General features: G+C 37.1%; 1 protein-coding gene across 3 annotated transcripts; it reads left to right on the forward strand.

Moving 5' to 3' along the window:
• The first annotated feature begins 1,520 nt into the window (after nt 1-1,520).
• On the forward strand, nt 1,521-21,992 carry nrap (nebulin-related anchoring protein). Of its 3 annotated transcripts, none has more exons than XM_067430046.1 (43): nt 1,521-1,710; nt 1,965-2,059; nt 2,230-2,317; nt 3,367-3,471; nt 3,604-3,711; nt 3,849-3,953; nt 4,419-4,526; nt 4,616-4,720; nt 4,807-4,914; nt 5,387-5,494; nt 5,593-5,700; nt 6,088-6,204; nt 7,774-7,878; nt 8,003-8,110; nt 8,203-8,316; nt 8,488-8,586; nt 8,679-8,783; nt 9,186-9,293; nt 9,379-9,486; nt 9,604-9,801; nt 9,908-10,012; nt 10,129-10,227; nt 10,875-10,979; nt 11,087-11,194; nt 11,308-11,619; nt 11,701-11,805; nt 12,517-12,615; nt 12,726-12,830; nt 12,921-13,028; nt 13,109-13,222; nt 13,319-13,516; nt 13,626-13,730; nt 15,025-15,123; nt 15,203-15,307; nt 15,475-15,582; nt 15,745-16,056; nt 16,186-16,290; nt 16,571-16,669; nt 18,184-18,288; nt 18,693-18,800; nt 18,894-19,205; nt 19,414-19,566; nt 21,102-21,992. In XM_067430046.1, exons 1-43 carry the CDS (start codon nt 1,639-1,641, stop codon nt 21,447-21,449), a joined length of 5,589 nt encoding a protein of 1,862 aa, XP_067286147.1. In that variant the 5' UTR covers nt 1,521-1,638; the 3' UTR covers nt 21,450-21,992. The 3 variants fall into 3 exon arrangements, with proteins under 3 accessions (XP_067286147.1, XP_067286149.1, XP_067286148.1); XM_067430048.1 differs by having other exon boundaries at nt 4,628-4,720; XM_067430047.1 differs by having other exon boundaries at nt 3,607-3,711.
• The last annotated feature ends 1,607 nt before the right edge of the window (nt 21,993-23,599 follow it).

Consider the following 23,599-nt stretch of genomic DNA (forward strand, 5'->3'; position numbering starts at 1 on the left):
TCATGTGGTGAATCCAGCCAATCGTGGAATAGCTGTGTCGTCATCTGAGTTCGTTTTTTTTTTTTAATGACAATCTGCACCATGATCTGCACCGACTGGCGGCTGGCTGGTCTTGTCTTGAATCATCAATATTTCCAGGTGCGCAGGAGAATCACAAAACTCGCTCCTGTAAATCACCATCCGAATGCTCGAATTTTATACAACTTTATATTTTATTTTACAGACGTCCACATACGAAAATACCGTCCGGGCTTGCCACCATTACACACAGATAAGCGAAATAAACTGAAGTTCAGAAAACTCTCACAAAACGTAAACAAATTCTACTTGCATTTGCAACCTAAAAAGTGAAACAAAACAAAGGGGAAATCTTTGTACATGGCTATATTTTCGTTGCATGCATTTTTCCCCCAATATTTTAATTCTTCAACGCTAGCTGCATTATTTTACATCACTGGTGTAGGCCTAAAGGTTAGGACAATGTTTCCCTTTTCAAAAAAAAAAAAAAAAAAAAAAAAAGAAAGAAAGAAAAAAGAGTGGCTCTTTAGACATTTAGCATGCATGTTGTTTTTACTATATAGCACCTTAAGCTATATAATGGCTTATAATTGTTATGGCTTATAATTTAAAAAAAAAGTAGTAATAAATTCAATTCTGTTTTCTATCATAAGCAGAGGGCTGTCTATACTATTCATAAGGGGCAACTTGACTTATTTGTTTTATTTCAGAAATACATCCAGGAAGTGACAAATGCTCTAAAATCAATACATTATTTCCAGTAAATGTAATGTAAATAAATGCCTGTTAATCCCAATGTGATGAGAAATAACCATGTACCCATTTGAACAAGATCCTCGTCTTAACTTATAATAACTTTTTGTATTTTCAGAATACTTTTTTTCAACATTGATAACACCATTGGCTTGACATAACGGACAGGCATTCTTGTTTATATTATAACTTTAATAGTTATTTTTATTATTAATTTTTTTTCCGATTTGCAGTAATTAACCCATAGAAGAAAAAAAATAGATTAGAACTGTGCAAAATGATTTTATTTCATAAAATTCCATAAAATAGAATGCCTTTTATAAATGATTTCCGTTATATTTTTAATGACTGATTGTCATTGGAGATGTTTGTCACCATATTTTGAGAATTACTTAACCATGTTAATTATATAGTACAGCATGAACAATTAAATCTTATTTGAGAAAATGACGGAAAGCCACGATAGCATACACATATGCTACTAGAAACAAAGGCATTTGATAATGTGTGCAATGACCAATCTAGCTGTGACTTCATTCACCTATTTAGAGCATGTCTGTAGGCTCTGACTAATGTACTCAAAGAGAACAACACCGTGATCACAATTCAGTGACATCTCTCTCCCCTTTCAAGTAACTGACAGCTGGTCAACCAGTCAGCTGACTGGCAACAGCTAAAGAGGGGTGGAACGCTGCACCCACTGAAATATACTAGACAGGGTCTCTGTCAGAGAGCAGATCTAAGTTTAACACAGGGCAGAGACTGAGACACAAGTGGGAACAAGTGACTGGCTGGGAAGCCTTGATTTTCTGTACTGTTTGTTACTTTTATATTTCTCTGGAGTTGCTGTCATAATTGGATACAAATATGAATGTTCAAAAGTGTGCCAGGTGTGGGTTTGTGGTGTACCCAGCGGAGAAGATCAATCTTATTGGTCAGGTAAGGCTTTATCACGTGTTTCAAAACTCATACAAATTAAAACGATAGTCTATAGATCATCATAATGAGACAATGTATTGTACTGTGTTTTGACATGTATTGACTATGACAATGTATTTTTATGTTAAGTCTACCTATGTTTTCTATAATGTGAGCAAGACCAATTATTTAGACATATTTTCAGGAGGAGGACTTTTATTTGGTTATTTAAATTTATCACGCTCTGCATGAAATGTCCCTCTTTTCTCTTTCAGAATTGGCACAAATCATGTTTTCACTGTGAGGACTGTAAGATGGTTCTGACTGCCAATAATTATGTCAGCCATCAGAAAAGGCCATACTGCCAAGTGTAAGTTTTGGGGTAATTTTTGTCTCAAATCTCATTTTGTTGTACCAATTAAGGCTCAGTGTTTCAATAATACAGCATTATTTTCTATTGCTTCAAGGCTGAATGCATAATTTGTACAATTTGGGCCTTTAATGTGTTGAATATATAATTATTTGTCTGTCATATCCCAGGCATAATCCAAAGAACAACACTTTTACAAGTGTTTATGAGACCCCAGTCAACATCAATGCTAAGAAGCAATCTGAGGCAGCCAGTGAGGTGAGGTTTTGTTTACATCACAGACAACATAAAACACAATCAAACTAAATTTAAATTGCAAATACTGTACATCTGACACATTTCTATAGTAAAGGAACTAAGTATGAAGCTGAGGTTATAAAAAAAAATCATATTTTAATTCATTTTTTGTTTTGTACAAAAAAGGCTTACAATTTACAAGTGTAAAAATAAAGATGTGATAATGATCCCTTGACTACATTATCCCACATGGCTTCTTAACAAATAAATTATTTGATTAGTGTAATAAGAAATGATTGTATTTGTTTATTATGGAGACTTTAAAAATACTTGTGCTTAGATATTTGAGCTCATTAACAGCTTTGAAGCAGGTATGCAGAAAGTTAAATATTTTAAATGAAATAAAAGATTTAAAAAAACAAAACAAAAACACGAAATCATACAGATTCTGAGAAACATTGCTGTTTGAGTTTTAAGCTGCCTGGCGCTGAACTGGTGCAATGGTCAGTGTTTTTACTGTCTGGATTTTTCTAACTGATTTACCAGCAAAAGGTATTTAAAGAACTGAATATAGGTCATTTTGCTTGTAATACACCCTATATGAGCTGTGTTAAAGTGCTGTTTTTAGGAGAGCTTAAAGGCCCTGGTGACTCTACAGGTTTGGAATGAGAACTGCATCTCTCCAGTTATTTCTGTGGTGTGACATGATACTCTTCTCTGGCCTTCTTTATGTATTTGCTGTTTAAATTTATACCTCATGAACATAGCCTACCTCTCTTCCTTTCTTGCTTCCCTTCCCTCCCTCTCTTTTTCTGAATCTCTCTCTCTGTCCCCAGCTGGTCCTGTCTATCACAGGGCTCTGCAAGGGTCTTTAGAGTGTCAAAATGCAAACCAACATAGCCCTACTTCCATTTCACAATTTAATTACATCACCCAAAAATGATCAAAAGTGTGGACAGTGTGGAAAAATACCCACCAGACACACTAAAGTTGCAGATATTTAAATAGGACCCTGCTTGTGCTTATAGGAAGATTATTGACAGCCATGTTTATATCCCTCTGGTTTTTAGAATAAATATAGAGAAGAAGGGGAGCGTTATATGTCCACTTTCCACTATGACATGAGATCAAAAGAAATCGAGCAAGCTCGTAAGGCCAGCCAGCTTGCCAGTCAGGTGAGTAACCCCAGTCCTTTCCCTCCTACAGTATATCCATAACTGTAGGATATACTGTAGGAACAGAAATCCATTCATTTTAAGTTTAGCCATGGACTTCAACATGTGACTGGTTTCTAATCTTTCTAAAAGCAGCACGGTTACCAAACTGAATTTGTGGGCCAACAGTCATTTTACTCGGGCAGCGTTACCAGCCAGGAAATCGTACGTGTGACCCAGGCACAGAAGACCATTAGTGACGTGAGTGTTCTGATTCTGACTCAAAGGGCAAATGCTTTGAAAAATGAGTCCCTTGCTATCTTTTGCTACATCAATAAATGGATAAATAATGATGATGCATTACAAAGAGTAACCTGACGCTGTAATTTGGGCTGCAGGTGGAATACAAACGAGGCCATGAAGCGCGTGTGACGCAGTTTACGTCTGTAGCAGACACACCTGAGATGTTACATGCCAAGACTGGAGTCTCATTGGCCAGTGATGTAAGGACACATTTATGACTTCTGACACTCAAATGGCATTCAAGAATCTTGACATCATTTTGTAAGGTTCTGGTATAGTATTTTCTCACAGTAAACTGTGGTAGTAGCCAATTATTTATGTCATATTTTTAATTATCAAATACAAACTAATTATATCATAATGTAGTATATTATATGTATATACCTTTTGGTATATTATATTAAAACATAACATTTTATTAATGAGAAGCTTTAAATACCTTTAGTGTGATTATCAACAAAGCTTTTTTCCTGTTTTGTTACACTTTATCAAGATTTATGTTTGTGCTTAATTTCCGTAAACTGCATTGTACCAGATGTTGCAGAGCCCACTTAGGCTAAATCGATTGTGCATAGGTTCAATTGGTAGCCTTCCTTGCACCCCTGTTTATGTGATAATTGCACAAATTGTGTGTTTCTTATCTGTGATGTTATGTTGATTCACAGGTGAAATACACAGAAGAATATGAGCAATCTAAAGGAAAGGGTAGTTTCCCAGCCATGATCACTCCAGGATATGAAATGGCAAAGAAAGCCAATACACTGGCTAGCAATGTAAGTAAAACAGTTTTTTATTGCAAAAAGTGCAGCTTCTTTCCTACCAAATCCAGCATGAGTATATTATTCCTTGCTTTTTTATTTAGTTGGAATATAAGAAAGGCCATGAAGAACGAGTGTCAAAGTACACCACTGTGACGGATACTCCTGACGTATTACTAGCTAAAAATCAAGGGAAGATAGTCAGTGATGTAAGTGAATAGAAGCTTGAAAATTCTTTGTGGCTGAATAGTACTCTCCATATAGCCTAATTTAGTGTCTCCTTTCATGAAAAAAGTATGTCTACAATGAGGGCTATGAACAGCAGAGGGGCAAAGGCAGTTTTCCTGCCCACTTCACTCCTGGATACCAGGTGGCCAAAAAAGCAGGCGAGATGGCCAGCAAAGTAAGTGTCCAAATGTGTGTTTGCATGTACACTGCAAAACATTTTTTGCCTTGTTTCTAATCAAAATATCTAAAATGTCTTAATTTAAGAAACATACTAGACAAGTAAAAATTATTGTCTTGTTTTAGGAAAAAATAACTCAAAATTAAAAGAGAGTTTTTGCTTAAAATAAGGAAAATAATCTGCCAGGGGGGTAAGCAAAATAACCTTAATTTAAACAAAAAACACGTTTATTTTGCTTACCCCATTGGCAGATTAATTTGCTTATTTTAAGCAAAAACTTTCTTAATTTTGAGTTATTTCTTCCTAAAATAAGACAATAATTTTTACTTGTCTAGTAAATGTTTCTTAATGTAAGAATTTTTTGATATTTTGACTAGAAACAAGGCAAAAGTAAGAAAAGCATTTTTTGCAGTGTAAATGCCAGCTGCATGTGCTTGTTTGATGTAAAATCAGCACTGTTTTTGTGCAGGTGAAATATCAACAGAAATACGAGCAGGAGATTAAGGGCAAGGCCAGCACTGATGCCGGGGCTGCAGAGTTTGCTCTGGCCAAAGAGAATGCAGAACACTTCAGTCAGGTGACACAAAGCTCTTTTGCACATACAGTGCCTTTAGTTAACATATATGTGGTTCCATCATTCCATATGGTTATATTGAACAACTCTAATTCCTTTAGCATGCCTATACCGAGGAATATGAACAGCAAAAGGGCAAGGGCAGCTTCCCCGCCATGATTACCCCTGGATACCAGATGGCCAAGAGAGCTCATGACAATGCCAGTGATGTGAGTAACACCACTGCTGAAGTGGTCTGAAAAACAGTACATAGAAAAGTAAAAGCTATTCAAGATATAAATAAAACTCTAATAGTATATAGATAATACTAAAATAACACTGGTGAGTATTTGTCACCTTGGCCTGTCATCACTGAGTGGAATATGCACATTTTCTCTCACGACTCCCTCCAAGAATCCAGTGTTGTCACACTAGAGGTATCAAAAAGACATATTTAGACATACTGACTGTCTAAATGACTGATTGTGTATGTTCTCTCATGTCACGGGAATTCATCATGACAGACAGGGTTCCTGTGGAGTAGATTGAGCTCTTTCTGGTATTGTTGTGTTTGAACACCTTCCTTACCCCTGTCTCTCTCCATTTTTAACCTGCAGCTGAAATACAAGAAGGATTTGAAGAAGATGAAGGGATCTTCTGCATACCATACTTTAAACACTGAGGACAACCTGACTCTGAAGAGTGCACGCAAGATCAACAAGCTTATGAGCGAGGTGAGCGGCGTATGCCCTTGATCCATTGCCTGAAAAAGTTGAGAAGAGGTACAGGATAATAGATTGAGGGCATTTTTTTATTATTAATAGTATTTTTATTGATTTTTATACATCACTGATACATTGTAGTCATCATCAGGTCAATATCCCACTTGACCTCACAATCTATATCCTTAGTGATGATATATAATGAAAACAACTAAAAAAGATTAGACAATCCAATAACATTGTAAGAAAGGAAAAAGGTGACAATTGAACATAGGAACACATGTACAATTTTACAATAGGCACCACATTCTCAATTAGTAGCAATATATTGCACATATTTCCCCCATTTCGCCACATATTTTTCCGCTCTGTCATTTATGTTGAAAGACAATTTTTTATATGATGCCACCTTTGCCAACTCAGTGCTCCATTCCTGGAGAAAAGGCTCTCCTGGTTTCTTCCAGTTTTTCATTATTATTTGTTTGTCATTATTATACTGGTCTGAATGAAGTCCGCTGCATTACAGTTCATTGTCATTTGCAGATCATTCAGAACATACAACCTCTGTCAAAACTCCAAACTCGTCCGGGTAATCTTTTCAATACGGTCATGAATCTTTAGCCAATAATACTGAATCATAGGACATTCCCATAGTAAATGAAGAAGAGTTCCTTCCGAGCTGCAAAATTTCCAGCTATCTGCATTATTCATCAGCTTCAGCCTAAACAAACATGTCGGGGTCCAGTAAAAGCGGTTAAGAATCTTGAATTGTATTATTAGTCTGATTCTGATGTCTCTTGAGAGCCTCTTAATGTTTTCACAAATACGATCCCATTCTGTATCTGTAACATCAATATTCAGATCTGCCAACCACGTTAACATTGTTGTATAAGATACAGTAACTGTCTGTTGAAATAACATTTCATAAAAAATGGCAGCCTCATGCCCCAACCCCATCATTTTTGTAGTCTGAGAGAGAAGGTTTGAGTGCTGAGGTTCTATCTTTTTCCCTATGACAGAAATTAACCGATGACGCATTTGTAAATATTTCCACAAAAAAAATTCTGGCCAGATTGTATTCATCAGCCAACTTTTCGATTGAGGGAATTTTAATTTGAATATACACTTAAAATATTTGGAAAAGGCCTTGATTAGTTAGCTCTAGATTTGTAACATGGGCTTCTGATGGATTTTAGGATGCACAAGTGCTAAAAGAGAAAGAGAGGATCAGTGAATTCATCTGTCATCAGCTTAGCCAGACATAACGTCTCCACACCTGCATTCCCTACATCCCATGAGCCCTCCTACTGAGCCCAGCCACCCACAAGCATAAACAAAGAGAACATGCAAGCCCATGGGCCACATCATAGTTCTATTTTGACCCTCTCACTCAACCAGTAGATATGTCCGCATGCCACACTGTATACTTGATGATGCCATGAACAATAAACCTTGATTCACAAGCAAATGTCAAAAGGGCACATGGTTTTATGTATGCAGCGCATAAAGTTCACCACAAGCGACTGACACTTGAAATTCAATATCATTGCTACGTGACCCAGATATCCTCCCATTATACAGGTTGAATACAAGAAGGACCTTGAGAACACAAAAGGCCACAGCATCAACTACTGTGAGACGCCACAGTTCAAGAATGTGTCAAAGATCGCCAATTATACCAGCGATGTGAGTGCCTCATCAATTATGTGACTGCTATATCCAAAGAGTGACATCCTATTCTATATTTAAGGTGTTACTGTGCAGGGCACTTTTGTGCAGTCATGCAAGCTCATTCACTCTGTGATTGCAGAATAAATACAAAGAGAAATACACCAATCACATGAAGGGGCACTATGAGGGGGGTGGCATTGACAAGAAGACCATGCATGCCATGAACGTCAGAAAGCTCGCCAGTGATGTAAGAGGAAAAAAAAAAAAAATTCTCCTATTTTTTAATTACCAGGCATAGTGCAGTGTGCTTATATATTCTCTAATACCATCTCATTTCAGATTTCCTACAAATCAGAATATGAGCAGGAGAAGAACGTGCAGGGTGAGTACAACTATCCAGCCACCATCACCCCGTCTTATCAGTCACAGAAAAAACTGGAGCCGCTCAAAGATGTAAGTCTGTAGTTCTTGTTGCACCTCCTGTATTAGAGTGTGTAGAACTTGTCTTTCAGTTATAATGCCATTCCTAATTGATTGAACAGGGCTGTTTTAGCCTTACAAATTAGCTTCACGCTTCTAAACAAGCAAGTTAATCTAAATTAATGTCCTTTTTTTCCCACACAGAAAAACTACCGACAACATATCGACAAGCTGAAATTTAGCCAGGTTACGGACACTCCTGAAATTGTGCAAGCCAGAATCAATGCTCATCAGCTCAGCAATGTAAGCATCAATTGCCCTTGTCATTGAGTGTTTAAGTGGATTTAATATAACATCTGCAGTACGCCTTACATATAATCTCTCTCTCATTCAAGCTGAACTACAAAGCCAACTATGAGAAGACAAAGACACAGTATACATTATCTCAAGATACACCAGAAATTAAGAAGGCCAAAGCCAATGCAGAACTTGTCAGTGATGTAAGGCCATGCTCACACATTGACAATGGTTACCGTAAATTTTGCCAAGTAAAAAAATGTCCCTGGAGCATATTTTGTTGATCCTAGAACCTCATTCCTGTCCTAAAATGTAGTCCTAACACTATCTGTACCCTTAATCATAATCCTACCCATAAATTATCCCTAAAATCAGATGGAAATGAAAGGTTGTAAGCCTAAACTTGACATAAACTTTAAAATTGTCCCTTAAATCTGATTAGAATGTTGTTCCAGGATCAACAAAGATGTTGATCCAGGAACATGCTGCCTTTGGTTAAATCTCGTTCACCCTCACACATTCCAGAGCCTCTGCACATTGTTTGTCATCCATGTATAAATAGTTCCCCGGCGTTGACTGCATTGTTTCTTTCTGCACATTCACAGATCAAATACAAAGAAGACTGGGAGAAGAATAAATCCAAAGCATGTGATATCGGCATGGATACTCTGACACTCAAAGCTGCCAAAGCCTCTCGAGATCTGGCTAGTGATGTAAGAATGAAATATTCAACGTTTAAATATAAAACTTCATTATAATTAGTGTTCTTGGGTTGATTTTATTTCTTGGGCCGTACAGATCAAGTATAAGGAGTCATATACAAAAAACAAGGACAAAGCCATTGGAATGGATGTGAGCGACTCTAAAACACTGCACTCTCTTCAGGTGGCCAAGCTTAGCAGTGAGGTAAGCCTGAGTAGCTAAAGTCAGGTTAAACAAAACTGAATTTTTCCCATTAACATGAGTGCTCAATCTTCAAATACTACTAAGCTTAAATAAAATATTTAAATTTCTGTGCTGTAGGTCGCTTATAAAAAGGGTTCTAAGGAGACTCAATCCAAGTTCCACCTTCCTCTGGACATGGTAAATCTGAGTCATGCTAAAAAGGCTCAAGCCCTGGCGAGTGATTTGGACTACAGGAAGAAGTTACACGATTATACCGTCCTGCCTGATGACATGAAAGTGCAGCAAGCTAAGAAAGCTTACCAACTGCAGAGTGATGTAAGAAGACGAATGCATTGCTATATGCAAGAGCAGAGTACAATGATAAACATGATGTGTATTCATTTATGCATGCTAAATGGGTATTTGATTTGGCTCTTTTTAGAACCAGTACCGTTCAGACCTGACCTGGATGAAAGGAGTCGGATGGGAGGCTGATGGCTGCATGGATGTGGAACAAGCCAAGAAGGCAGGAGAAATGCTCAGTGAGGTGGGTAATTACAAAATGTGTATTCCCTACTGGTTAGACTCGCATATATAGCCTAGGCTTTTTAACAGTAAAATATCCTGTTTAATACATCCTGCTGCATTTTCACCTCTATACAGAAAAAGTATCGCCAGAAGGCGGACAGTGTGAAGTTCACACAAGTGGCAGACACTCCTTCCATCATACATGCCAAGAAGAGCCAGGAACTACAGAGTGACGTAAGATATGATCAATCCCATTGAATATTTATCTCCTCAGTGGACATTTAAAGGGTTAGTTCACCCAAAAATGAAATTTATGCCATTAATGACTCATTAATGAATGAAGATATTTTATATTTAGTCAGAGAGCGTATGCAAGCATATGCACACTATACTGTCCATGTCCAGAAAGCCAATAAAAACATCATCAAAGTCCATATGTGACATCCGTTAGTTAATTAGAATCTCTTGAAGCATCGAAAATACATTTTGATCCAAAAATCACAAAAACGACGACTTTATTCAGCATTGTCTTCTCTTCCGGGTTTGTTTTCAATCCTCAAATAAAGATTCAAACGGTCATGAATCAGCGTATTGATTCATGATTCATGATTAACCAACTGATGTCATGTATGGACTACTTTGATGATGTTTTTATTACCTTTCTGGACATGGACAGTATAGTGTGCAACTTTACATCCATTTGCATACGCTCTCGGACTAAATATAAAATATCTTAAACTGTGTTCTGAAGATGAACGGAGGTCTTGCGGGTGTGAAACGACATTAGGGTGAGTCATTAATGACATAAATTTCATTTTTGGGTGAACTTACCCTTTAACTGGAGTCCTATCTGAGATTGTTTGGTGTTTTCTCATCCTCAGCTGACCTACAAGGCTGGCACTGAGCAAACAATGCACCAGTACACTATGAGCAAAGATGAGCCTCTCTTCAAGCAAGCCAAAGCTAATGCAGAGCTTCTCAGTGGGGTATGAACTGAATCACATGAAACTGTAGTTATGTTGCACCATTAACTTGCACACAAACTAACAACCCACCGCCTGCTTTTAATCAACATTACACTGGTGATTTTCAGAAAGCGTATAAGAGTAGTTGGGAGGAGCAGAGAGAGAAGGGTTTTGAGCTAGGCTTGGACACGCTTTCAATTCTCGCAGCCAAATCAACGAGAGATCTCGCCAGTGATGTGAGTGACCAAACACTATACTGATACACACAACTCACTTGGCACTCAACTAGTCACTGAAATTTTAAGTATTGCGACTTATTATTTAATCTCCTGATATTCCTTTTATGTAGGTGAAGTACAAGCAAGAATATGAGATGACAAAAGGCAAGATGATTGGGGTGAAGACTGTGTCAGGTGATTCTCAGATGGCCCATTCGGCCCAGGCCACTAAACTCCAGAGTGACCTAAACTACAAGAAAGAGTATGAAGACAACAAGACCAAATACAGTTCTTCACTCGATATGATGACACTCGCCCATGCAAAGAAAGCCCAGGAGCTTGCAACTGAACAAAACTACAAAACCTTTTTACACAAATACACCCTCCTGCCCAGTGATATGAAACTGGAATGGGCCAAGAAAGCCTACGGCCAACAGAGTGATGTAAGAGCCCAGCATTCAATTTAATGGCTTGTAAAGCCAGTGACTTGTAAAGCTAAATGCAATGCTTTGTTTTCATCACAGAAAAAGTATCGCTCTGACCTGAACTGGATGAAAGGGGTTGGATGGGAGACCACTGGATCTCTTGATATACAACAGGCCAGAAAAGCTACAGATTTGGCTAGTGAGGTACAGATCAAACTCTTATTAACATGACAAAACCATACACTCTACATGTCATAGTTTTTTTATCTTTCTGTTCACTAGATTCTTAGGTCATTTGCAGGACCCTTCAAACAATTTAAAGCATGTATAACCACTTTGAGATCATTTATGTAATGCTTGCATAGCAAATAGCTTAAGCGTTATGTTAATGGATAGAGTTATATTTAGCAGGGATAGGAATAGGAATTAACTATTTCTTCAGTTCATCAGCACCTTGTAGAAATTATAAAGAACCCTTGTTCTTATTAGGCCTATATCTTCAACTATTTTTTTTTTTATTAGGTCATTATGTATTTAGAAATGTGACATTGTAGACTAAAAGAGTATTTTGCTAAAGAATATTTTTGTATGTGTTTTAAGACTTTGAAAAATTTAAAAGAGAGAAACATTAGGATGTCAAGGGCTGCTGTTAGGCTCATTCAGGATTATTATTAGATGCACTTCACTTTGAGTATAGACTCAGCTTAAAATAAAAAGCACATCCCTGGGGTTAACAGTTCAATTATGCATGTGTTAAGAGGTACTACGAAATGATTGAAGCAAATCGTCCTTGAAATGAAAAACCTTAAGGGCTGTACACCCAAGAGACACTTCAGACAATAAATTCAAAACACTCTACATCTCCCAGCACTGAAAGTGAATATAAATCTTTGCCATGACCTGTAAATGTTCCAGAATAAATACAGACAGAATGTGAGTGCTCTGAAGTTCACCAGCGTGGAGGATACACCTGAGATGGTCCAGGCCAAAATCAGCAGCAAACTGGTTCTTGATGTACGTCTTTTCTACCAATAATTATTTGAATCTATGAATTGAATTCGCTGTTAAAAGAGGAGAGAAAGTGTTGCATTTCTTCTTTATGTATGTGATCTTCATGTCGACAGAGATTATACAGAAAGAAAGGAGAGAATGAAATGCACAAGTACACACTGATTGGAGATATTCCAGAGCATGTGCAAGCTAAGATCAATGCCATGAATCTCAGTGAGGTGAGAATCCATTACACACACTGCTCACACATGCACATACAATTGAATTTCTACATTAAATTGTTAAAAGTAGAATTATTTTTTATGTAGTCCCGTTACAAAGAGTCCTGGACAAAGATTAAAGATGGGGGCTACAAGTTGCGCTTGGATGCTATTCCATTCCAAGCAGCCAAATCGTCTGCAGATATCTTCAGTGATGTGAGTATTTTGTACACAATGGGTATGAACTACATTTTCAGTTGTCTGTTTATCTAACTGTATAAATTGTTTACCTCCAGCAAAAGTACAAAGCACAGTTTGAGAAGACAAAAGGGAAGATGATTGGGCTAAAGGGACTACAGGATGACATAAACATTGCTCACTCTGTGCATGCCACGAATATACAAAGTGATGTGAGTATTCCAGCAAGGATACAACCGAATGAAGTTCCATGAATGTGAGTTCGAGAGGTCATGCTCAAGGGATTGACCACCTTTATCTCTCTTTAGCTCCAATACAAAAAAGACTCTTCTAAGGGGCATTCTCAGTTCCATCTTCCAATGGATATGTTGGACGTGCTCCATGCTAAGAAGGCTCAGTCACTGATCAGTGATCAGGACTACAGACTTACATTACACAAGTACACAACACTGCCCGATGACCTCAAAGTGCAGGCTGCCAAGAGAGCATATGAACTACAGAGTGAGGTAAAGTCTTATTCAATGCATTTGCGCTAGTATGGATATTAATACTCATAATGCTAGATAGAATACCACTGAAAGTTGAGTGCTCTTGAACATTGTGTTTATACAACAGAAAATCTACCGCTCTGATCTGAACTACCTTCGTGGCGCGGCCTGGATTGCCACCGGTGCCTTACAGATTGAGGGATCCAAACGGGCCACAGATTTAATCAGTGAGGTATGAATGTATTTAAATGTATTATTTATGTATTTAAAATTCAACACTTTGATCCAGCAGGGTCTACTCGGTTGTTCAAAAGTTTGGGGTCATTACGATTGTTTAAAATAAATTTATTTAACACAAATGTATTGAATTGATCAAAAGTGACATTTGAGACGTTTACATTATTACATTATTTTAATTTTAAGATGAGATGATAGTCCCCTTTAGACATTCTGTTGACTAATGTTGCACATATATGTCAACTGACTCTCATTAGAGTATAATTGTTTGTAGACATTAGTAGAATACAAGTAGATTGTCTGCTCGATATCTGCTAACACTTTATTTTGATGATCCCCAAACATTCTACTGAATATAAGTAATGCAATGAGATTTAGGCAGCAATGATCAAATTTGAATAAGGAATAACTAATTTTTTATTTATTTTTGTAGAAATGTAAAATTATAGAGATAAAGAAATCAATATAGTTTATAATCCAAAATACTGTATCTAACAGATGAAGATTATGAAAATCAGAGTATAGAAAAAAGAATGACAATAGAAGTAAGATATTTTCAGCAGAAAAAAAAGGAGTGATAGAAGAAGCAGAGGAAGCAGATTTAATAAGAAAAGGTCAAAAAAACTGATCTATTATGTCATAATTGTGTAACGCTAGGTTGGAGTGACAATTGTCAAATGTCAAAGATAAATGAAAATAGATTTACAAGGTGTTGTTTGACACCTTTAGGACGTTTAAGAGAATATCGCAGATCTTCAATATTCTATGTATGCAAAAATGGAAACAATATACAAAGGTACCTCACATAATCAATTCTGATGGAAAATGCCAATCCCAATAGATCTCACAGTACAGAAGAGACACCAAAGATCTTAGATTTGGAAATAATCAAACCTATCAGAGCAAAGTAGAAAATATATAAATGATTAAAGAAATCAATAACATGTCAATGAATAAACTGAATACAATTTTGCATACATCAGTAAGTAACTTTGTAAGTGCATATATACTTATTACACGAAGTAATGGCTGTTAAAAAATCAGCTTTTCTATCACAGAAATAAATTGCATTTTAAAGTATATTAAACTACAAAACAGTTGTAATAGCATTGTAATAGCATTTCACAATGTTGCTGTTTTTACTGTGTGTTTGATAAAAAAAAGCAGCCTTGGTGAGCGTAAGAGACTTTTTTCAAAAACATTAAAAGATCTCCATCTCCAAACTTTTGAACGGTAGTGTATGTACTATTTTTAATTCACATTATATATTTATTTATTTTCCCTAACAGAAAAAGTATCGTCAGCAACCCTACTCTTTCAAACACACATCTGTCACCGATTCTCCGGATATTGTGCATGCTAAGACCAGTAACAGAATCACTAATGAGGTAGGTGGACATGCATTATTTTCTCTGTGTTTTGCAGTGAAAGAGAGGTTATAATTTCTTGTGTTCTGATATTATTTAGCGCTTATACAAAGAAAAGGGAGAGAACTTCAGGCACAACTACACCATTACTGCTGAAAGACCTGAAATCACCCAGGCCAAGATTAACGCTGCTAACTTCAGTGATGTAAGATGAGCCTTCCAAGTCTATTTTAGTGTTTATGGATATCATAAAATCCACTATTCTTAACTGACGTTGATCGATTATTTTAAAGATATTCTAAAGAGGAATTTACTAAAAAAAGTTGAAGACATTAGAGCCAAAAGTTTTTAACATTTTCTGTTTTATTTCAGGTTAAGTACAAGGAGTCATGGCATGTGCTAAGAGCTCAGGGTTATAAACTCACCATGAAGGATATCCCTTTCCAGGCTGCAAAAGCCTCCACCAGCATTGCTAGCGATGTAAGATTACCCTCTCTAAATTTACACACAAACATTTATGGGCAAAAACAGCTCTGATGAACTCATACATAAGCAATCATGCCATCAAGTTTGTGGCAACCAGCATTTTCTACATGTATACCAACATCCAGTTGAACATATTCACCTCATTTGCCTTGATAGGTTCAATACAAGCACAACCATGTATTGGAGAAGGGCAAGCACATCGGATCTCGTAGCGTTCTGGAGGACTCGCACCTAACGCACTGCATGGAGATGGGTCGTCTGCTCAGTGACCAGTATTATCGCAAAGGCGCTTTGTCCACCAGCGGCCAGTATCAGCTGCCTCTAGACATGGTGAACTTGGTTCATGCCAAGAAAGCCCAGGCCTTAGCCAGTGACCAGGATTACAAAACTCACATCCACTCTTACACCGTCCTTCCTGATGATATGAAGGTGCAGTGGGCCAAAAAGGCATATGATCTGCAGAGTCAGGTGAGAGAGTAAAGCCATAAAAGATTAAGATCTGAACCTGAGTTTTGGCTTTATACCATAAATATATGGTGTGACAGGGCAAAGCATCAATGCAAGCATTATAGTCTAGTCTTCTTTGTCTTTTCATAGAATGTATACAAATCAGATCTGAACTTCATGAAGGGAGTGGCTTGGGATTCAGTAGGCGCACCCCAGTTGGAGTCTGCAAAAAAAGCCGGAGAGCTCATTAGTGATGTAAGTTGCACTTCAATTTAACATGAAATCAAAAATGACCCTATTTATGATTTGCTATTTTAGATGTAGATTAATTGTGGTATGGGACACCCACTTTTCACACTACAATAAAAAAAAATATTTTTAAATAAGCTTAAATTAGTGAAGTGAACACAGAAATAAAATGGGTTGTGAGTGGGGTTGGATGTTTATAGTCGTAATTTTGCCAGCCTACTATAATAAAATCATACAGCATAAAAACATGGTTAATAATTAAATCCTTCACCGTTACCCTCTGTAGAAGAAGTACCGTCAACATCCTGACAGTCTGAAGTTCACTCAAATTGCTGATTCACCAGATATCATCCATGCAAAGAACAGCAACATGCTGTGCAGTGAGGTAAGCTTCACCCAGCATGCTTGCTTTTAAAGGTGCCCAAGAATGAGTTGGAACAATATGTTGAATTATTCTCTGATATCTACATAGAGGCTATGTGGCCTATTTAAGGGCAAAAATTGTCCAGATAAATTTTTACAGGTCCATTTACAACTCTATAAATTGTCCCTAGGACGTAATGCTCTGTTTTTGCCTTATTTGGAAGAGTCATGAATATTAATGTTGAGCTCTGCTCTGATTGGCTTATTTCAGCCGCTCACAGCACAGCACTTCAGCTGTTCAGCAAAGCGGCCTGTGAGTCCTGACAGAACACAGACCGTGTTGGAGATTGATAAAATGCTGCTTACTTGTTTATTGTGTTAGGGTTAGGCAACCATATGCACGCGAGCTCTCTCTCTCGCGCGCGCGGATGATCTGAAAACACCAATAAAAAAGTAAGCTGCATTTCAGCAATCTTCATTTGAGATGTTCTGCTTAAAGTGTCATTTAGTCTACATTTTAGACTTATCTTTTTTCGTCAACGCGATTGCATGTTTATATAATGTTAGTCACAATACAATGCAGTGACTGTGATGTACTTGGAAATACAAGCATGCAAAAACATCATAGGCCTACTTCAGTTCTCAAAAATATAAACATATAACTTTTATTTTTTTTAAATGAATAGCCTTGTCAAATGACTGTCGTTTTAACTTATATGGTGGAAAAGGTGACGTTTGCTAGAAGGATCGAGTGAACGATTTGTAAGCAACGTATCTACGGTTGTATTTTGTAATACAAAACAATATTAACCTTTGTCATCAGACACACTATTTAGTTTTGTATGGTACTTGGAGTTTCCTTTGGTTACTGTACTAGCATCTTGCGTCATCTAGACAATGCTGTCTCTCAGTTGACACTTTCAATTTAATCAGAAATTGTTTAAACAGCTAGTGGATAAATCACTACTTACTGCTTGCAGGAATATAGTTTCCCCTTTCTTCAGTTAAGACGGTGAGCGAAGAAGGTTGCTTGAAATGGGCCAAACAAACGAACGATTTTGAATTAAATTGTTGTGGTATCCGATTATAATAAACCTCAACCATGGCTGTTGACATATGAAAAGTCCTCACATCCCCTGCACAGCCTATGTGTCCATGATCTGCTGTTTTTGCTATCCTCGAGTGTCTTGTTTACCTGCAGTCCCGATGATTCGGCTCCGTCAGTTCCGCCTGACAGTGAACATGTTTGGACAGATGCAAATGTTGGGGGCGTACATATGAATGATCCCCAACGCTTGCGTCACGGTTGGCGTTATGCTGAGAATCACTTAATTTTCTGTGGTGTTTTTCATGCACGAGATTTACATAAGAAGTAGAAGGCAATGGTGTTTGAGACTCACTGTATGTGATGTCCATGTACTGAACTCTTATTATTTCACTATGGTTAGGTTAATTCATTCTAGGGCACCTTTAATGTGTCTGTAGCCAGTGATTGTTTTGGGTGATGTGAATAACAAGACTTTTATCCTGTTTCAGAGAATGTACAAGTCTGGAGACTCTGACTCTATGCACAAATACACATTACACTCTGATCATCCTGACTTCATCAGAGCAAAGATCAACGCTCAGCAAATTAGCGATGTAAGTTTTTTTGGGTACTCATACAAGAGTATTCTCAGTATCTCTGAAAGAATTATCTTATGCTCACCAAAAATATTAAAATATTAAACAAAACAACTTTTTCAACACTGATGATAATAATAAATGTTTCCTGGGCAGCAAATCAGCATATTAGAATGATTTCTAAAGGATGAATACTGGAGTAATCATGCTAAAAATTCAGTTTTTTATCATCACAGCAGTAATTTACATTTTAAAATATATTAAAATAGAAAACCGGGTATTTTAAATTGTAAGAATATTACTGTCTTTACTGTACTTTTGACCAAATAAATGCAGCCTTGGTGAGCGTAAGAGACTTGCAAATACATTTAAAAAATGATCTTCATCCCTTAATGTTGTATATGCTCTTTTTCACCTTGTAGAAAGTGTATAAAACATCAGGTGAGCTGGTGAAGTCTGCAGGTTATGACCTCAGGTTAGACGCTATTCCCTTCCAGACAGCCAAGGCCTCTAGAGAAATTGCTAGTGATGTAAGTAAAAATCTAAATGTTTATCTGCCAGTGTTTAACATAATATGTAGTATATTCTTTTTGTGTAATAAATATTGTACCATTCCTTCTCAGTTCCGCTATAAGGAGGCATTTGTCAAAGACAAGGGCCATCAGGTGGGCCTCCTCAGCGTCGAGGATGACCCCAAGATGAAACACTCATTGGCTGTAGGGAAGCTCCTGAGCAACAATGTGTACAAGAAGCAGTCCCAGGAGACACGCTCTCAGTTTAAGATCCATACCGACCAGCCTGATTTCCAGCATGCTAAGAAGAGCCAGGCTCAGCTCAGCAACGTCAGCTATCGGCAACATCTCCATGACTACACCTGTGATGCTAATCAGCTCAACGTCAAACACGCTAAACAAGCCTACCAGTTACAGAGCGATGTAAGAACTGAGTTTTGGGATTATTAAGAATGTTATGAAGTATTGTATTGATGCCATTCTATGCTAATGTCTCTGATGACATGTGGTTGACATGAGACACTTTCTTTGATTTCTTTCTCAATTTCTTAAATGGCATTATTTTGACAAATCAGTTGTTCTTGTAGTTGTCCTCATGTAGCAAGTTCAATGGTCCTGGCTCTGGTTGCAGGTCAACTACAAATCAGATCTGAACTGGATTAAAGGTGTGGGCTGGACCCCACCAGGCTCTCTTAAGGTAGAAATGGCTCGCCGTGCAGCAGAACTGGGCCTAGCTGAAGGAGTAACCACTGATGAGGCTATCGCTCAGTATCAGCACCTAATGGTGAGACAGAACTCAACATCACAATATTTCTTATTGTCTGGAAATGATTTTTTACTCTGTTTCATACCCCAGTGAGCTGCATTATTAGCATCCATGGAACCTCATAATTGATCGCTTAAACTAGATTGATGCTAGCTTAAGATGTTAACGCTAAGATGCTAGCATGTTGCTAACCTAACAGCACAATGCTCTAAGCATAAAAAATACATAACATACACAAATATTGGATATAATATTCAACTTTTAATAAAACTGAGGAAAATATTGACACTTTTAGTATTTTTTTTATTTTTCTAATGTGTTTATTCATTTTCAAACATTACAAACATAACCTAAAATTTAACAAACCAAGAAAAAAACAATTTTAGTATTTAATAAAATAAAGTCACAGTGAAACACAAGTAGTGACATTTTTTTCCGTATTGTGAATTTTGAGGGTTGTGTCCACACTTGTAGTTCGGTTTGCTTGATTTGCTTGGTCCGGAAAAAAACTTGCAGTACTGGTCTGATTAGCGTTCAGATTGGCATTTTTATCTCTGAACCTAAAGACACTAAACCTTAAGGTGTAGGGATGCATTCACATCCTGATTGGTCTGCATTTATTATGTATATTTTGCGCTGTAACTTGTAAAACATCCAAAACAATGTTGCGTGCTAGGCTAAATGCGCTTGTTGTATGTGCGTAGCCTACATGTGGTGGTATTTTGACCAGCTGAGAACTTGTAAAGAGCCTAAAAAATATGTAAAGGAGTCAAAACAGCAACAATGATCCCTCTGTCACACACACAAATGATCAGCTGCGAGGATACATGATGGGCAAACTCACAACTATGGCAAGAAAAAACCTATTCAAAAAAGAAATGTGTGAACATTCTGTGCTTTTTAGAGTCTTATCTTCCTGTTTTTGGTTTCTTTACATGTCTTTTGTCCACGTTGAGTTTATATTTAATCCTAACCGCACCAGAGATCATTTTTAAGTGGACAGAGACCCAGCTGTCTCGATTCGTTTGTTTGTAATGCACTAATTTATCTGCTCTAACAGAACGCCAGGGTTCGATTTAATTGAACCAAACATGCCAGGAGTGAGCACACCCTGAGATGTGGGCTGGGTTTAAACTGACTAAATGCTTGGAAAATCAGACAGAAGATTAAAACATAGACAGATTAATTGTTCACAATAAGATCTATAACAATAATATTTTCATGCCGACTTTTATTTATAAACGTAATTTCTCTTAGCTCATCCATCATCTTGGATACTTGGATACATCCATCATCTTGGATACCATAATACACTATCTTGGATAGTGTATTATGGGACACATTCCATGCTGTTTTGTGAATTTGGCTCAATCTAGGTATCTTAGAATGTATATTAAGTTAACTATGGTCTTGAAATCAGGAGTATGCTTTCAAATGGCAGCGCACTAGGTTTTGGAACAGAAATTTTCATGCTTTTTACATTTTTACCACATTACCAACTTGACTCTATTTCCTCTCCCTATAATGCATTTGATCATTTTCTTATGTCTCAGATGCTCCAGAGACAGCAGGAGTTCCAGGAGCAACAGCAATCCTCCACCGAGCAGACGGAGACCACAAAGGAGTTTCAGCAGCCAGGAGTCAATCCTGATGCTATGGAGATCCTCCACGTCAAGAGAAAGAAGACTATTCACACCACATTCAAGCAGGCCAAGACCACAAAATCCATCACGTCACAGTCTGTTGCTTCCCATTCAACCGCAAGTCAATCTATCACCAACCAGTCCACCAAGAAACAATCCATTATGAGCCAGTCTCATGCTGATGAAACCACCGCAAGACAGATGAGTGAAAACCGGGCCATCACAGATCAGGCTGCTGCAAAGTCAGGAACAATGTAATCTGTCATCTTTGTCTTCCTTACTTTTTAGGGTTTTTTTAAATTGATGAGCATCATGTAGATCCTGGTGTTCTCTAATTGTATTTTTAGTTGATCCATGAATGAGGAATATTTAGATGAAAGCCATAAGTGAAAAGTGAACTTGAAGTTGGTTAAAGTAAGTGCAGACTGTAAATGATGAAAATCATGGTTGTTTTTTGTTTTATCATGGTTTGTTGAAGGTGATTGTAGTTATTGTTACAAAAATGTATCAAACAAAGCTGCAACTATGGACAATGTATGTAAAGAATAACAGGGAGCGTGATTTTGGAGAAGTGCCTTCATACTGTTTAAGAGTAAGATGGATTTGTTCCTCTGGTGGATTTGACAGTTGTTTCTGGTGGTTTTGAAATAGATATGTTACATTTGAGTTATTGGATATTTTGTATGTCTATCAAGCTGCGCTTTATGAGAAAGCACTATAACTCTGCTAGCAGAGTTAAAATAGCTAAACTCTAAATGTGAATTATGACACATAATAATAAAAGTTTTTGTTTCAAATGTCCTTCATAAAATATGTCACCTTTTTTAACAATCTTGAGCACTAGAGGGCAGTCACGGACAGTTTTATTGAGTTGATTGAGTTTCTTGTGATAAACTTTAGTTTGAGGAAGGACTCTGTTTTTAGATAGATAGATAGATAGATAGATAGATAGATAGATAGATAGATAGATAGATAGATAGATAGATAGATAGATAGATAGATAGATAGATAGATAGATAGATAGATACATAGACAGACAGACAGACAGACAGACAGACAGACAGATGGGTGGTGGATGAGTGGATGGATAGCAGTAAATTGCAGTATTTCTCCCAGCAGTTTGGAGGAAATGCTCAGTGGGGCCTCCTTGACTATTGCTGGGACATAATGAAAATCAGTTTAAGGAAATAAATCATGTTTATTTTCTTGCTTTTCCAATGCAAGTGTTGACCCATAATGCCTAAAGCAGAGGTGCTGAACAACTGTTGTGAAGGAACTGGTGATGGTTTGCCCGTAGGGACACTTGTGAAGGCTGATGCGAGTTCACAGCTGAGTTCTGGGCATTGGACTATTGGAATTGGTTATGGGAATCTATGTGGAAAAACCTGTTCAAAAGAAAAAATTGGTCTATTCATTTTGACTGCATTTTAGCATATGGAAATTTCTGGTTAATGCATGATGCATGTTTATTTCAACTTCAAGCACTAGTTATCATATTCATAAAATATCTGTCAGGGTTAGAACAGCTGCGCTTTCTAAATACATCTTTCGAACAGTGATTCCTCATGAGTGGTGATAGGATAAACACAAAGGATGATTAATTCATTCATTCATTAATGCACATACAGAGTTATATAGAGAAAGGAAAAGCATCAACCCCTCAGTCAAAGTTCACTGCTGAGGAAACCTGACATCTCTAAAGCAATCTTTGGGTAATGTGACAATTTTTCCTACACTGTAAAGAATTATTTAGAAAAAAAGTTACCTGGTTGCCTTAAAATTTTGAGTTCATTGAAAATAAAATTTTGAGTTTTTTGAGATTCGACAACCTTTATTAAAAGATTATTAAAAGATTTTGTTAGCATATTGGGTAATAATGTGTGTGTTATTTCTGATGACGCAGTGAAACATGCCAAATTGTGCTATTTTCATGATTTATCACATTTTTTATGTGGTTCAGATACAAAAATATTTTGAGTTTCTATTTATTAAACTAATTTCCTTCATTGTATCAACTCAAATGTTTTATTTCAATAAACTCAAAATTTTAAGGCAAACAGGTTACTTACTTTTTTAAGTTAAACCAACAAAAACCACCACAAATTTTTTACAGTGTAAAGACATGAACTGCCTGTGGGTCAGTGGGCTTGTGGTGAAAGTGGTAGTAAAATCATCTGTGTGTGCAGGCATCATTCCACGCCTCTGTTTAATTTGGTGTCCAGCCTCAGTTCTGAAAAGCCCCTTGTCACCCAAGGTTCTTTATGCATCTCACTGGACCTTTAAGAGTGAATTTGTATTGCTTTTGTGCTTACTGCTTTACAAGTAAAAAGCTGGACTGAATTCCGCTAATGCAAACCTGATTGAACAGCTCACAAAGGCACTGACGTTTCTGGTATTTCTCTGAAAGG

The sequence above is a fragment of the Pseudorasbora parva genome, chromosome 21 (genome assembly GCF_024679245.1).
Source record: "Pseudorasbora parva isolate DD20220531a chromosome 21, ASM2467924v1, whole genome shotgun sequence".
In the NCBI taxonomy this organism is placed as follows: Eukaryota; Metazoa; Chordata; class Actinopteri; order Cypriniformes; family Gobionidae; genus Pseudorasbora; species Pseudorasbora parva.